Raw genomic sequence first — 17863 nt, 5'->3', positions numbered from 1 at the left:
ATTGCTGGCCTCACAACATTTTTTCTGGTAAATTACTTAACAAATTCCTCTAGGAATTTCTTCGTGAGTTCATCCAAAAATTGCTTCAGCTATTCAATCAAAAATTTCTCCAGCTATTCCTTCAAAAATTCTTCCAGGGATTCCCTCGAATCGAAAATTAATTTCTTCAAAAAGTAAATTCTGAGAATTTCTTCGAAATTTTCTTCAGGAATTCCTTCGAAACTTCCTCCAGGATCTCATTCAGAAATATCTTTACAAAAACTTTAGAAAACACCTTAAGGGATTGTTCCGGAAAATCCTTTAACATTTCCTTTACGATTTTTTTTTTGTCAATTCTTCTAGGGAATGCTTAAAATTTTTTCTAAGAAATCCCTCGAAAATACCTCCGTAAAATACTTTCAGATATTCTTTCAAAATTTCTCCAAGAATTTCTTTGGACATTACTTCTAAAATTTATTATAGAATTCTTTCGAAAATTTCCTTTGGATTTAAATTCGGTAATTTCTTTAGAGAAACTTCAGAAAACTTCTTATAGATTTGTTTCGAAAACTTGTTTAAGAATTTCTTTGCGAATCCCTTCAGAACTTCTTACGAAAATTCCTTCAGAAAATCATTTAGGAATTAATTTGTAGATTCTATTACGAGTTGTTTACGAGTGGGCTTTGTGGCCGTGCGATTAGCGACGTCAATCGTCTAGACGCATGAGCTATGGAGTGTGGGTTCGATTCCCGCCCCGATAAGGAGGAAACTTTTCGTGACCGAAAAATTCTCCACCGGTCCACTGGGTGTTATGTGCCCTGTCCGTTGTCTAGATGTTAAATTTTTAGTTTGGACCTATGGTCGAAAGCGGTGTTACTGTCTTTTTTTTAAATCCCTTTAGCGATTTCCTCGGATGTTTTAAGGAATTCTTTTGAAAACTCCTTCGGGAGTTCCTTTGAAAATTCCTCAGTAAATTCGTTACGAAATACAGTTGATGGAAAAGTACGAGTTTGCTTATGTAATGTGGTCAACACCTAGTTTGTTTATACCAAAGTACCCGGTACTGATAGTGTGAAACCTAAACATTCACTACTACATGATGGACAATAAACGGCCAAACTAAGCTTTTGGAAGCATGTTTCGGCAAAATAATTTTAATTGTTACAACGCTACTAGGAACTAGACGCATCTACTGGAAATACCTTTGGAAAATGCTTCATAAAATATTTTGAAATTCTTTTGGAATTTTTAGGAACTCACTTGGACATTTTTTTTAGAGATTCCTTGGAAAATTCCTATACGAATTGCTTTGGAAATTTTAATAAATTTCTTTGGAAATTATTTCTGGAATTCCTAAAGGAAAATGTTCTTTGAAAATTCCTCCAGTAACTTCTTCGGAAACTCCTCCGGACATTCCTTTGGAAAGACCTTTAAGCAAAAATCCTTCACAAATTCTTTTAGGTTTTTTTTTTTAAATTCTCTTCAGGTTTTCTTTCGGGAATTCCTTAAAAATATCCATTCAGAAATTCATCTTGAATTCCTTTTGATATACTTCCAGAAATTCTCTCAAGGACTCACCTTGTTCATTCTTCTAGGAATAATTTAGAAAATAACGCTAATAATCCCTTCCTTGATGATTCCTCCAAAAATTTCCTAATCCTCAAAAAAATCCTTAGAATATTGATTCAGAAATTTCCCCGGAAGCTTCCCCAGGAATTGCCTTAAAAATTCTTAGTAATTTTAAATTTTTAATACATTCCTGGAGAATTTCCGAAGGAATTTTCAAAAGAGTTTACACAGCAAACCCTAATTGATTTCCCGAATAAATTCCCCAGAAATTTCTTTGAAGATGGCAAAACGTTTTTTTTTGCCCATAGATCGAAACCACGATCCTTATATGTTTAATTTATTTTAATTGTTTGATTTGATGGGTACATTTATTCAAAGTTGTGGATCATTTTCATCTTTTGAAAGAGTTTCTCTCATGATGTATTCATTACCGGGTATTGAAATTTTCCCTGATTGTGTCAGGAATTTTTTGATATTTTCAGGATGTTTCCAGATAAGGAATTTTTCGGTAAAGGATAAGTACATGAAATGTGAGTGAGTTTTTTTTCGCACATTTGTCGAGCTGAGTTGATTGGTATTTAAAAAGTCGGCCCTCCTGGCCTTCTACCAAAAATTCGTTTTTGGAGTGAACATAATATGTTATTATATTATATTACAGCCTTTTTGTTACACCTTGGTGTACAAGAAACGCAACAAATGAGATGATTATTTTTTAACCGTTACGTAATACATAAATGAATGCTATATGTGATACACTGAAATGACGAATGATGTAAAAAACACTCAGACAGTGATAAAAAATATTAAATACACATTAAACTGTAGAATGATACTTCACTTTACAGTAACCTATATCTCATAATTAGATATGACCTGAAAACATTTCAAAAATTAACCTCTGGTACTCAATTCGAGTTAGCTCCCATGCCACGAGAAAGATCCAGAACCCAAAAGCATGAAAGTACTTTCATTGATGCGCGACGCGCGGCCCAGAAACCACTAGAAAGTCATAGAACAAAGATTCATTCACCATCCACCGGAGCCGTCGATAGGGGAATACCCCAGTGTTTATTTTGAGGAACAAGCCCTTCTCACGTTCTTGTTTGTATCCCTTTTCCCATATCCCTATTTCCTTTCTAAACGTGTTGACCTTTTTTTTTAAATCCCATCTTCCCTGAGCATGGTTGAAGGAATATCATAGAGACTGATTGATGGATGGATGATGGCATTGAATCCGGGAGTATCGTTTTTCAGTCGTTCGTCTGAAATTTTGTCTTTCGATCCCAGTCAGAGCGCCACACACATACTCGGCGAGGCAACATTCGCTCTGCTCGTAACAACACAACACAAGGTTTCAATGGAAACGAAGACAACGTGATGAAACCGAACGATACGGCGCGCGGTTGCGAGGAGGTGATGATTGACCGCGATTGAGTCATCAGCACCCAAGAGAGCGTCCCGTCCGTATAGTTGAACTCCCGACGAAACAAAATTTGCGCACTATTTTTATTTATTTTTCCCAAATTTTCTACTCTTCTTTTGTGTGCGCGGCGGTGGTTGCACCAACACATGCATGCACAAGCGGGACTTTGGTGTGCTGTGTTTGGTTGGATTTGCCGCAGCACGGTGGCGTAGAGGAATTGAAAAGTTCGATAAAAGTAATGTTGTGAATCTTAACTTATCGTGTCGTTTGGAGGGAAATGCAATGTACGACTGGGAGACATAAGGCACTTGAGCTTGACGAATAAAAAAAAAATTGACGAAAAATTAAAAAATTGAATTGAAGCCATTATTTCATTTGATCACCAGGGATCAAGTTTGCGATCCAGTGTTGGTCGTAGATACGCGGTGTTTCTAAGATAGCCTGAGTAATTAACAGGGTATTTATTCTACCGTAGTTAATGCCAAATAATCGTGTGGTAGCAAGTGACGAGTGACGACAGTCCGGCAGGGATTCTTTTCCGAAAAACCCGCCAATGTAATCAACGCCAAACCACGTCTCGCACAATCACGCTGCCTAGAAGATCTACAGGGCCAATGTACCTACACCTTGGGCAGGGTCAGTGTTATCAGTTACATCACATCACACCAAGCAGGTCGTTCGTACCTTCCACTTGCCCGTAAAACTGACAGTATGGTCCGACACAAGCGTTTCGCTTTGTCAACACCTTTTTGGCTGTCGCCTTGCCGTCTAATCTAGTCACCGTCAAACCACTTCAAGCCACCCTCGAAACCCTCGTCCGCTGCCATGTGTCAAAGGTAGAATCTAGAAACGGCCACGCAGCATCAACACGCACGCGTGTGTGTGATACCCGAGTTGGAGAAATTGACTCAACAATACCTCATTCTGTTATTGATACCATACTCTATTATGACTAGCTATGAATAAGAGATAAAATACCAAACGAGTATACCAAAAATTAATATGCACATTACTTCAGGCATAACATACTCTTTTATTACAATACCAAACGCATTACAAATAATTATTTGTTTGGTATTGAAATACCTAAGCATGTTATGAAACAGTCAGATTCCATCTAAGGAACAGTCAGACTCCATGTTATCGTACCACATTGCATAGCTCGACAAACCATGAAGCGAAATATGAACTTGCCTTTGGAAAATTTGGATGTCATGTCCATCAAACTGATCAATTTATAGGGGAGGAGGTTCGGTTGTGGGCACCCTTTTGTGTTTGGTCCATAACTTTGGCCCTGGTTGATCTTATGTCGACATTTGCATAGCAATCGAAAGCTAAACTTATAACCTTACTACTAGCAAAGAAATTAATATGATTTCATCGATTTAGGAAAAAATATGGACAATTTAGAAAATTTGACATTTTTGGACATTTTCATTTCGCGGTTCGGTTGTGGGCACCCTTGAAAACTTAGCTAAAAATAAAGAAGCATGAATAAAAACCATCCAGATTTAAAGACAAGGAATAGTTTATTCATTCTAAAAGCCAGGAGACGCTAAAAAACTCAAATCAATTCACCTAGCAGTGATGATGCCTCCCTCGGTGCATTAAGGAGGATGTTGAAAAAAATCACATAAGAAAGGCCTAAAATAGCACTTTAGGTAAATGGGTTTTAATTTTTCATTGATTTACGTTTAATTGGTATGCATCACAGTCAAAAAATTCTGATTAATCACCCTACCCTACTACTATAACTTCGTAAACTCATTAATGAGTAAAAATATAACCATTTTAGGATCTGGTATTAAGCTGTCAGAAAATGTGGAAAATTTGACAACTTGAAGTGGGTGAAAAAACACCCATTTTGAGAATGTTGACCGACTTTAAAAACGTTTATTTGTAAACCCATAAATGGGTGAAAAAAGTCTTGTAAGTTTTTGAATCAAATTTAGCTGCCAGTTGCGTTTTGCAGCGGTGCAGAAATTCAAAGGATCTCTGTGACCTAATTATACGTTGGAACCATGGATAAGCTTAAACGTAAGTAATTGTAATAATTTTCAATTGAATATCAAAAATCCCTATTGTGTTTTTTGATTTATCAGGATCGAAACAGATGGAAGTGCACCTTCAATCAAACCAGGACGAGGGACACCTGGATCCTGGCTATAGGATTTTTAAGAATATCATTGTGTTTATGAACCCATATTATTAGAATGTATGAAATAAATAAATAAGCTTGAGTATTTTATTTGTTGTGCTATTCTTTAAAACTGCAACAAATCCCATTTTTATTATTTTCCATTCTAGCTCCATTCTGAAAAATGAGAGTTTTTTACCCATTTTCAACAAAAACCAATTTTCAAAAATGGGTAAAAATGCCACATTTTTTGACATATATTGCATTTACTCATTTATGAGTAAATCGCGGTTTACTCATAAAATGAGTAGATCCACTTATTCTCCAAAATGGGTGAAAATTTACCCTTTAATGAGTTTACGAGGTTATCCGTGTAGCGGCAATAGTGCCTTTCTCGTTCATTTCAAAAAATAATATTTTGGCCATAAATTTTGATCCCATAGTCCGATCTGACCAATTTCCAATAGGAAACAATGGGAAAGCATTCCCCGTCGAATACAACTTGTTGGAAGCAAATCGATCAACGCTTTGTTCCAAAAAGTGTGTGTATAATGACTAGACATGCCCAAAGAACAAAAATATTGAATAAACTCATTATTTCGAACAATTATGTCAAACTAATTATAAAAACTGCCTTAAAACGTTATTAAAAATAAGTTAAGGGACAAGTTAAATGATATTGAATGATTTATCAATAAAATGAGGGTGCCCATAACCGAACCAATAAAATTGCCCACAATCGAATTTCGCAGCGAACGAGAAGAAAAAGAAGAAAAAAAAATCGCGCTAAAATTTTGATGGCAATCGACATTGGGCCTCAAAATAGATTAAATTTACTGTGTAAATACGCATTAGAACTCACTTTTTGAATTAAATCACTTCAATTTATGATACTTTAAAAAAGACAAAAAAAAACTTTCGTGTTGTTTTTCTTGTACAAAAAATTTATTTGTTTCCAGTACAAAGTAGAGATGCCCATCCGTTTTGATATTGAGCACAAAACATCATGCTATTATAGCAAACAAATGACGGTTATCAGAATGACAGCATCTCTTATCTGTCAAAAGATACATAGGGGTGCCCATAACCGAACGGTGCCCACAACCGAACCTCCTCCCCTAACATTGTCTGCTATCATTGGTGTTATCTGACACTCAAAAATGCTCAAATGAAAAAAGAACTATCTTTGAAGCAACGAGTCGTATCTACGTCTGTCAACTGAAGCATACACGTAGAATTTTGCGGCTAGTTTCCTTCGATCTGGCATGGTCCTCTGGATGTTGATCTCATCTTGATCGAGTAAGCCACCAATTTTTGAAGCCAACCTTAGATAGGATGAATTTAAACTCAAATTGTCGACTTACTCGTTCACGTTTGGAGTCAATCATATTCTAAAATTTTGATCAATGGACACTTAACGCATTAAACCAATATCAGACGTTCGGTACGGCAGGAGGATTCGATTATTTGAGTTTGAAATTTATAGCAGCGAAGCATCGAGACTGGAGAACTATCTTCGAACATCTACACAGCAAATATTTGACATCGGTGCAGAAGTCCAATTGGTTTGTGGTTATGGACAACAAAAATAAACATCGGGAGCTGCTGTACCAACGAGGCGTAGTGGACAATCCCTACTGTGAAACGTTTTCAGAAGAATAAGCAGCCAGGGTTCACGAATTGTTTTGCTGTCAAGGAGTTTGCAGGGCTGGTAGCGATAAATGCCGTTCAAAATAGTGACTTAGTGACCAACGATGACGAAAAAAGTGACTTTCAGAAGCAGAAAAAGTGACCAAATAGTGACTTTTGTATGAAGTACTAACCAGGTAGTGAGCTGAATTGCATTCGTATTGTTATTGTGTAACTCATAGTAGATCAAAAACAAGGGATATCATGTTTTTTTTCAAATCCTTATTAGAATGCTATCAGAAATCAAGAGAAGACAAAAATTACAGAATCATGAGGATTACTACTGCTGGCCGTGTGCATCATCATCGTAACTAGGGAGAGGATGGATCTTTAGCAGGGGACAACCGACTTGGCGACACCACCATAAATACCACAGAGTTGGATATTGAGGAAGGTATTCGTTGGGACATCCAGAGGCTAGCAAAATGACCATGGTAAACCTTATTCCTGTTACACTAAACCATGCTTATAATTTCAACAACGATTTTGAAGCAATTTCTACAGCATTGTGGTAATAAAGTTTAACATGAGCTCGAAGTTTTTCGTGAAACTGTAGTTTGTGTATGAAAAAGTCAGAATGAAGTATAACAAATTTTGCGCTGTCTTTTACTATCGATAAAAAAATATTGTCTCGCAAAATATATTCCCAAAAGTTTCACCATATATGTATATATGATTCAGCATTCAAGACAATGTGAAAAAGTGCTAGAACGATATTTTCGATTGGGCTTTCGCTAATTTTTATGTACTTAGACGTGTGACGTTTTGGCACGTTGAAAAATTAAAAAAAAAAAATGAATCTTTATAAAGAAAAATTGTTAAAAAAAAAACTTAAAGAATCCAAAATTATGATGACATTTTCAAAATACGGTTTTTAATTTTTAATTATTAAAACATTTTATTAACATTTTTAATTGAAAGAAATTTAAATAGTCCATTCGCCATTTGTTTTTTCGAGACCCTGATCTCGGTTTCATAAAAACATTAACTCATATATAACATGAATTTTACCGAACCTAAGGTTTCCTAAGTTTCAAGTTTCGTAAAATGTGATACAAAATCTTGAATTTGATGCAGAAGTCGCTTTGGAAAACTCTGAATTTTTTTCAGAAGTTTCAGCGGAAGTTGACTTTCTGTGGAAAACCTTGTGAAAATTTCTAGAATTTTTTTTTGAAATTGTGCAGAAAATACTTCAATCCTTGTGAAATCTTTCTGAAATCGTTCAAACGGAAATTCCAACAGAAATCCGATGGCGAATGTCAGCACAAAAACTTCCGGAAATTATTTCATACCATAAATTCAAGGCAGAATATTTTGTAGACATTCCTGCTGTCTTTCAGGAATTTCCGCGGAAACTGCACGTCAATTACTTCTCCGCGAATCCTTGAAAAAAAATCTCCTTCAAATACAAGCGGATTTTTTCATGAATTCCGGTAGAAATCTTTTTGAGAATTCCTGTAGATAGTGTTTGGTGAGTTCCTAAGAAAAGCCTTCCGAAAATTATTTCCCAAATTCAAGGCGGAATTTTTACGAAATCTATATACATAAAAATGAATTTCTGTCTGTCTGAACCTTATAGACACGGAGACTACTGAACCGATCGGAGTAAAAATTTGTATGTAGAGGTTTTTGGAGCCGGGGAAGGTTCTTAAGATGGTTCGAGACCCCTCATCGTTTTGGAAAGGGGGGCTCCCATACAAAAGGAACAATAATTTTTGCGTAGCTCGAAATCTAATCAGAGAATAAATCAATTTTAGGCGGAACGAAGTTCGTCGGGTCTGCTAGTTTTACATAAACATTTATGCGGTCATCGCTACAGAAATTACAGTGAAAGTTCCTCTAAGCGAAACAAAGTTAGGAAGCTTTTCATAACGAAGGTGGATTTTTCTCTAGATACAGGCAACTTACCCAACTTAGGAAGTAGTGCGCTGGATTCGCCTAAAGATGTGCAGATAAAACTTAGGAAGAAAGTTCGGTTCGGAAGTGCCGATGTCCGAATTCTAATGTGGTGCTACGCCGACAATATCATGCTGTGTGGTTCGTCGTAGAGGGGTTAACCTTCTGTCTGTGCTCAAAAAAACTTACGTTGTCTGTGCTCTGGGGTCAAATTGACCCCAAATTGAAATTGCTATAACTTTTTTAATGTTTGGCCAATTTTGGATTTTAGGGCTGTTTGAAAGATAATTTAATCATCTTTCAGGTCGTTACCAAAGATTGACTATTGGTGGGCGGGTACATCGCGAGGAGGGGTGAACAAGGGTATAAAACAGTGATTTTTTATGATTATTTTACTTATATCCGAAAATCCTACCTATTTTGAACTGCACCTTTTTTAAAAAGGTTATGCAGGAAGGCATGTGCTTTGGCATGAGGCGTTTATAAGTTTAGAACTCGGCCGCCAGGTGGTGGTATATTTGAATTCATTATTTTAGACTACTCAAGATATTCCGGTATATAGAATTCTCCTCAGTGTAAATATTCTTATCGCACAAATTTAAAAATGGAAAGAAGTGCTCATTATATTGAGCACCGCTTTGTAGTGCTAGACATCCTGAACAATGTTGCCGAATTCAACTTGGGTGTAGGTATGAGGGATCTCAAGCTAAAGCAATATTTCATATATGCAAGAATATTGCAAGTACACTAGCGTCGCCTATTTGTAAATTTCCTAATTATTTATTTCGTTACATGGCAGTCTATTCCCACCAGACGAACTTTGTTACAGACGTCATCTTTACAAATTTCAAAATTTAGCGATAAGAATATTTACAATGAGGAAAATTCCATATATCGGAGTTACTTGAGTAGTCTAAAATAATGAATTCAAATATACCGCCACCTAGCGACCAAGCGCTAAATCAATGCCTCATGTCAAAGCACACGCCTTCCTGCATAACCTTTTTGAAAAGGTGCAGTTCAAAATGGGTAGGATTTCAGATATAATAAAATAAGCATGAAAAATCACTGTTTTTGTACCCTTTTTTACGAAAACCCCTCCCCGCGATGTACCCGCCCACCTATAGTCAATCTTTTGTAACGACCTGAAAGATGATTAGATTATCTTTCGAAACAGCCCCAAAAATCCAAAATTGGCCAAACATTAAAATAGTTATAGCAATTTCAATTTAAGGTCAATTTGACCCCAGAGCACAGACAACGTAAGTTTTTTGAAAAAAGGACACTGTAGCCCATATTTTCAAGATTTTTCAAGCGAATTTGCACATAGGAGACAGATCCCGGCGAGTTTTACCAAACTACCAAAAATTAGGAGAATCGGTTGAAAACTAAAAAAATTGCAGCCACTCAAAGTGGCCTGGGGTCATATTTACCCCAGAGCACAGACAAAAGGTTAATCAATTAAAACTAAGAAATATCACGGAATTATGTCAAAATTGACGTGACGAAAAAATGGATATACAGAAACGATGAAAAATGACAACAAGTGAAGTTCTTACCCTTATAATGCTTGTTAAACGAGTGCTCAAGAGTATAATGCATTCAATAATGGCTTGGAAATATCCAAAAAAAATGGGTAAGCATAGACTTCAAATGTGGAGTCCCTTCTCAACGACATTTTGCTATCGAAAACAAAACCCTATGTAAATCAGCATCAAATCCGCGAGAATAGCAAAAATCGGGAAATCCTCGTAGTCTTAACAATCCTGCGCTTTATATACGGCGTAGCCTAAACGTATGCCCAAGATTCGCTGTGTGTCTCTCGATCCCGAAGTCCATGGTTTGAACCCGCTCTGCCCTTCATAAGACGGCCTTGGAGCAATTTTTCAAACTTTATATATTTTGCTAACAGATTTACATTTGATTTGGTTGATGGGTAAAAATGAATTATTTTGAACTTTTTTTACAAACGATGGTGCGAAAATAGTGACTTTAGTGACCATTTTCCGAAAAATAGTGACTTTAGTGACTTTTGGGTGAAAATAGTGACTTTTTAGTGACTAGGTTCAAAATAGTGACCAAGTCACTAAAAAGTGACTTGCTACCAGCTCTGAGTTTGTGACATCTGGAGATTCCAACGAAGACATCTAATGAACATTGAGCCCAGACTAGCAAGAATTGAACCCGAAAAGTTTTATTTACCCTGAATTGAAAAATCTCGCCAAGGAATGAAGAAGTATTAAGATTGGACAACTATTGCAATAATCTCCCTTGACGTCCTCACGTCTATGGAGTGGACGTCCAAACGTCCCTAACTAGCTCACCAAATTTCTCAGGGTCAACTTGTAACCTGCTTAAGGAGTCTACGACACCAAGGAGGCAGAAACGGGCATTACCAGGACGAATCAACAAACACGTTGGCAAAATGAAATATATCTTAAAGCATCGTTCTATTTAATTTTAAGTTTTTGTTTAGGGTTAGTTCATAGGATTAGTAGTGGGGTGGCCGGCCGGAGACGTTGGGGTCCATTGTTGGCATGCGATTTAACATACCGTGTCTGCATGCTACCTGGTTTTCGGATGATCGAAGGCCCGCCTCCCAAGACCGGCCAGGCGATGGTGGTAATTATGGCGTAGGTTTTCCGCCGACAGGTGATTTTGCTTGTACACGGAGATCGGCTAAGGCAGGTTGAATACACTGCCGAATACGGCAAAACGCCGTCGGTGTTGATGGTTGCACGCGGAGGCTGGCGAAAGCAGGCCAAGCACACTGCCGAATACGGCAAAACGCCGCCGGTGTTGGGGGTTGCGGTTGCACGCAGGAGCTGACGAAGACAGGCCAAACACACTACCGAATACGGCACAACGCCGCTGGGGTGGGTGTTTGTGGTTGGACGCGGGACTGGCGAAGGCAGGTTGAGCCATCTGCCAAATACGGCAAAACGCCGCCGGTGCCGGAGGTTGTGGTTGGACACGGAAGCTGGCGAAGGCAGGTTGAGCACACTGCCGAATACGGCAAAACGCCGCCGGTGCTGGAGGTTAAGGTTGGACACGGAGGCTTTGTCTCGGGTATTGTGGCCTCGCCGAACGCCGCAGGTAGGGTTAGGGTTGACCACGTGGATTTCCCCGGGCACTTCCGCCCTAAAATTGTCGGATGACGAACGACTGAAGCCAAACAATTGGGGTACCGTCGGGTGGCCACTAGGCACGGTCGGTTGGCCAATAACGGCTGAAAGCCGCCCGAATGAATAACGACCGGAAGCGAATAACGATACCACGATGTGGAAGCTTCCACACTGATATTCTTCCCTCCCCCTTCATACGGGAGCTTGGCAGAAGGAAGGTCGTGTGATATGTGCCATCACAAATATTGCCCTCCGCTCGCTTTCAAATCGTTAACTATAAAAACATTCTTCATGCCTGCCGTATCCTAACGGAACTATCAATTCTATACTTTCGCCTCTAATTCTATCATGAACATGTACGTCTAAGTTTGGAAGATGATATTAGCATTGCCATATCATTGTAAATCGTTTAACTTCACGTAGAAGTAACACACACAAAATCATTAATTTAGTGCAAATCTTTTTGTTGAATCCAATGTTGAGGTACCCCTCTATTTTTTGATGTAAATACAAATAGTCGTAACTCATAAGATATATGAAAAACGAACCCGAAAACAAACGGCTCACCAATACATCAAGCTTTCTACAAGCTTTTGAAAACCTTTGGAGGCTTCTGAGCTTTTCAGCCTCTTGAAAGGATGTTTCTAAGCCTCTTGAAACGAGCTTCCGAGCCTCTTGAAGAAGGCTTCCGAGCTCCTTGGAAGGAAGATTCCGAACCTTTTAAGGCTTCCAAGTCAGTTGAAATAAGGCTTCTGAGCGTCTTGAAAGGACGCTTTTCATTCTCTTGCAAGGACGCTTTTCAGCCCCTTGAAAGGAGGCTTCCAAGCTTCTTGAAATACTAATTCTGAGCCTTTTGGAGGAAGGCTTCCGATCCTCTTGAGAGAAGACTTGAACACTTAAAATTCGAAATATTACCATTGCCGAAAACCCAACATCCGGGATCTCAGCAATAATTTCGACGAATCCCACTTTACCGAGTCATCGGTAATCGTTACCGAGATCTCGGTAAAAAGTCAACTTTGCCGAATTTCGGTAAGATTATGACGAAATTTCGGTAAAAGAAATTACCGAGATCTCGGCTGTTGGAATATCGGCGATAATTTTGCTGAGGTCGGCAAATTAATTTAAGTGTGTTCAAGCCTCTTGAAACGAGGCTTCTGAGTCTGTTGAAAAAAGGGCTTTGGATCCTCTTAATATAAGGTTTCCGAACCGCTTACAAGGAGTCTTCTGAGCGTCTAAAAAGTACGCTTTTCAGTCTCATGAAAGAAGGCTTTCAAGCCTCTTGAATAAAGGCTTCGGAACCTTTTAAAAGGAAACTTCCGAGCCTTTTCAAAGAAGGCATGCTTGGAAGGATAATTTGGATCCTCTTGATAGGAGGCTTGCGAGCTACTTAGAATGAGGCTTCCGGGACACCTAGAAGAAGCCTTCTAAACCTCTTGCAACGACTGTTAGGCAGAGTTAAGGAAAAAACGCATTTCGAATGTTGGCCGCTGAGATCAGTTGTTGACGAATTACTGGGTAAACAAGTCCGGATTATTGGTTGAACGAAACCGTCATTGGTTGAATCCATATTACGGAACAAGTTAGCGCTTCAAAAACTTGCCTTTATTTCATTTTACCTAAACTTATTTATGATGAATGTTCTAAAGCAAACATAGTTTTTTGAAGTTTTTCTCACACATGTACATTTTCCTTCGTTAGATACGAAGTTCATTTATTTTTGCCTTCTCGTATACTAAGTATACGTAAAGGCTATATGGTCGGAGTTCAGCCAAATCGCACCAAGCGCCATTGAAAAATTACCCAAATTTTCGTGTAGCGGATCCAATTGATCACAAATCGTATCGGATATCCTTCTACCCTATAACTGAGGATATCCAACGACAAATGTACGAATGAATTGATATGGTTTACTGTCGGTTTTCATTTTACGAACAAAATATCACAAGTCAGTCAAAAAGGCGCGTGGTGAGGTTTCGCTGAACCTCGCTAATATGTTCGCTCCAAAACCAAACTTTTTATAGGACGCCCGGAGATCCATAGTGTTATATACCGATCAACTCAGTTCGCCGAATTGTGGTGATGTATGTGTGCCTGTGTTTTTACCTTTTTGCCTTTTTTGTACAACAAAATTGTACTAAAAGGCCCGGAGACTCATAGTATTATATACCGATCGACGAACCGAGGTGATGTCTGTATGTGTACAAATATTGTAGACACAATTTTGGAACTTAGCATAACCCGATTGTTTGCTATTGAAAATTGATCCGATCGAACATTGCATTTCTGAATTATTGAAAAATCATTGTTTTTTCCCAAAGTTCCCCCTTGAAAAAATAAATTCAAAATCGATTTTTTTTTCAAGGATGGTGGCAATACCGTGGAGGTACCATATTCTGCGCATTTAAGAAAATTTTGGAAAAAAAAAATCGTTGTTATCGAGGAACCATAATGATTTATGAATACCTTTATGTAGTAGTTGTGTAACTATAATCCACGGAAGACTATGAATCATTCAAATTTTGATTAAATTGTCTAAGAACATATATTAATAATCGATTTGTGGATTGCCATATGGTTCCTAATTCTTCGCACATATTTTGAAATGTTCCATATTCTGCGCACAATGTTCCTAATTCTGCGCACAGTAATAAACACTCAGTTTGAGTTTTTTTGTCTCATGAAATGGTTTTGAACATTTATACAAATATTTCATTACTTTTGCACTTTTAGTACCATGTATGTTTCCTAAAGTGTGCCTGTATGTGTGTATGATGTATGTGCACAAAGGTCTTATTCATTTTTCAAGTCCATTACCCGATTGCTCGCCGTCGCCACAAGTTGCTTTCGAAGATCCATTTTTTCCGTTAGGGGTCGTACACTTATTACGTAAGCAATTTTTCTGGGTTTTTCGACCCCCCCCCTCCCTCCATGATTTTTTTTCATACAAATGAATTTTTATTCATATGGAGCGTAAGATATTGACCGACCCCCCCTCCCCCCATAAGTGCTTACGTAATATGTGTACGGCCCCCCAGATAACTTTCCAGATCGGTTATTGTGTTCATGCCAATGGTCAAGTCACTGTTTTGTTTTGTTTACTAAAGTTCGCCATTGATGAAAAGGCCATTTTTTATTCCGATCAAATCCGATATTTATATGGAATGGAAATAAATGTAATCCAATGCGAATAATAATAAGATCTGTCTTACATAAATGCTAATTTTGCCCAAAGTGCTATTTTCTCAAATGTTGAAATGCCAGTCCGACCTAGGAAATCTCCGAGTGGGGAATTATGTCGATTTTTCAGGGAAAATTATACGTGCTAGTCACGTGATGTGTATTAGATAAGATACCTCCAAGTTTAAAAACATGCTCAGTGGAGATGCGGTGCGCAAGGCCAAGTAGCAGATATCCCTTGTCTCTTTCCGGATAATCTATCTTCGCATTTTTTTGCTTTTCTTGTTTTATTCCAGCATTTTGAAATATGTTTCCTTGCCAAAACAGTTGCTACGTTCAATTTGGGTTGACAAGCCAGGCTTATTGTACCTATGCATTCCGCGCGCACAATTAGGAACAGAAAGTAAATTTTGTGCCATATTCTGCGCAACATAAAATGCTTTCTATAAGATAGAGATTACACTCTGAAAGCCGATTTTCATCATATTAAAGCAACAAATGATCTGCTTTTGCACTTCGCTTTAAAAAAATGAGTCCAAATCTTTTTTGTGCTCAAATTTGAGAAAAAATTGTTTATGTGCGTTTCAGCGCTGCTGCTAATGGAGGCCATTTTTTAACATTTTCGATTTTACCGATTTTGTTTTTCTTCATATTCCCGTTATCGACGCTAATTCATTGCTTTATTATCTGCCCATGACAACAATAAATTCCCAACAGTAAAGAAAATTAAAAAAAATGTTTTAGTATCAAAGTGCGCAGAATTAGGAGCCGCGCAGAATAAGGCACGCTCACGGTACGTATTAATTACATAATGCAAAAATATGCAAAATGAACTTTCTGATGAAATTTTTTCAACACATTTTGTGATGCACGAGAAATGCATCATCGCCGCTAGGTGGATAATTTTGGTTTTTTTCGAAACGGTTGCAATGGGTTCAAATGAACGCAAAAGAGCTATTATGGCCTGTCTGTGTATTTTTGTCTTTCTTGTATACTAAGTAAACGTAAAGACTATATGATCGCTCCAATAGTGTTATATACGATCGACTCAATTAGACGAATGACGACTGTGCGCACCCACCTAAAAAAAATGTAGCAAAAGTGTCACTCATTTTTCAGGCACTTATCCTTATGCATTCGACGCAGAATTCAGTCTCATTGTTTCCTATTGAAAATTTGCCAGATCGGACTATGGGCTCGGAAGTTATGACCAGAATACTATTTTTTGTCTGCATGAGAAATGCACCATCACCGATAGGTGGATTAATCAGTTTTTTTTATTTCATTTTATAATACACGAGAAAGGCACAATCACTGCTTAGTGAATAAATTATTCTGGATTTGCTATCTTTATTTTACAGAATTTTGATACATTGATCAGTTCTTCACTTGACAGCAACCCACTGTGAATTTGTTTAACGAGTCGCGCTCCTTCTGTTGTTTTTTTTACGTTTGCGTTTCATTCCCGCGGTGGACTACCGAATTTGTAGTGACTGAAACGCACACCACCATCGGGCGTCGATTTTTCCTCTTTCCATTCCCCACACGACGTTTGAAATCATTTTTCTCTCTTAGTGGTTGCTCTGCTTTTTCATGAATGCAAAAATTCCATAAATTTTCTTCAGGGCAACGCAATTTTTATGGGGGTCATCATTCGGACGCCCGTCAAAACAGAAGAGATGGATTGAATTCGTTTCGATTGAATTCAAACGGTTTCGTTCCCAAAAATGCAAGATGCACCCAGAATTTGTTTAAATTGTTATTCATATAATTTATGCAAGTAGAGAGCGAATGTAAACTTTTTTTCACTTACCTTACTAACATCATCATCGCCATCTTGATCAATTTCTTCATTGTCTAATAACGACGTCTTTGATACCTTCGTTGACGGCTGCTGATTCTGTTTTTGTTGTTGTTGGAGTTGTGTTTGTGTAAGTGATTGATTTAACTTTTCCGTCGCCGTCGAATTTTCCTGCTCTTGCTGTTGTTGTTGGTTATTATCCTCATCGCTGCTGGTCCCGCTGCTGGCAATGGAATTTAGCCCAGCACCGGACAGTAGGACCGAAACGCGCTTCTTGTTCACCAAACGCGACGGTTTACCGGGAAACTTGGATTTCCCCATCGTGGAAAAGGTGGAAATCGAGCAACGAATCTTTACACATCACTGGCTCTTTAGCCTGGCCTTCGTGTTCTCCTTCCAAAAAATATGAATTTTCACAGCTTCAAATTCAGCCCACTTTCACTCTAATCATTCGGGGTCTGGCACACCCTTTATATCCTTGTTTCTTCTCTTGTTTTGCGTATCCCTTCTTATCGGTGTATCTTTATATCCCATTTGCGAAAAATTCCACTATTTTCTCCACACACTCTTCTCAAAATCACATCAACATTTTGGATCTTTTAGGACGCACCTACACACACATAAACAGCTTTTCCACCAAACCACTTTTCCCTGTGGAACGGGAGGGTGGAAAGGGAGTATAATTCACGCACACAATCGAACGAAGTACGGTTACGGATGGGCGGTTGGAAAGGCGCAACATGCACGGGGTGGCGGCGGCGACGTTCATACGGTTTCACACACGTAAGGAGCACTTTGCAAAACACGACCGAACCGAGAGACAGCACTTACCGAACTGACACCCGAAGTCAAGAGGAAAATGGATGACGGTCAACTCGTTTTCGTCCTGATGCGGATGAGAACGTTTCGTCAGTTCGTTTTTATGTCATGAAAGGATAGCGGACAGCCGTATAGTGCTCGAATTTCAAAGCGCACGTTCATTATCGCGCTCTTTCTGGAATAAGAGCATCAGTTTTATGTCGTTTTCGTTTATTCCGAACGGTGTACACCGGCGGTGCAACATT

At 38.3% G+C, this 17863-nt stretch overlaps 1 protein-coding gene across 1 annotated transcript in view; it reads right to left on the bottom strand.

Annotated features, from left to right (window-relative positions):
- LOC134227253 (histone-lysine N-methyltransferase trithorax) overlaps positions 1–17620 on the bottom strand; it is a 150494-nt gene extending 132874 nt beyond the window's left edge. Inside the window, exon 1 of the mRNA XM_062708602.1 lies at positions 16812–17620. Coding sequence (XP_062564586.1) covers positions 16812–17120 — 309 coding nt within the window. The 5' untranslated portion in view covers positions 17121–17620. The remainder of the gene's footprint in view (positions 1–16811) is intronic.
- Between the last annotated feature and the right edge of the window lie 243 nt (positions 17621–17863).

This window comes from Armigeres subalbatus, chromosome 3 (genome assembly GCF_024139115.2).
Source record: "Armigeres subalbatus isolate Guangzhou_Male chromosome 3, GZ_Asu_2, whole genome shotgun sequence".
NCBI classification, from domain to species: Eukaryota; Metazoa; Arthropoda; class Insecta; order Diptera; family Culicidae; genus Armigeres; species Armigeres subalbatus.
This window is presented reverse-complemented; position numbering and strand designations above follow the sequence as displayed.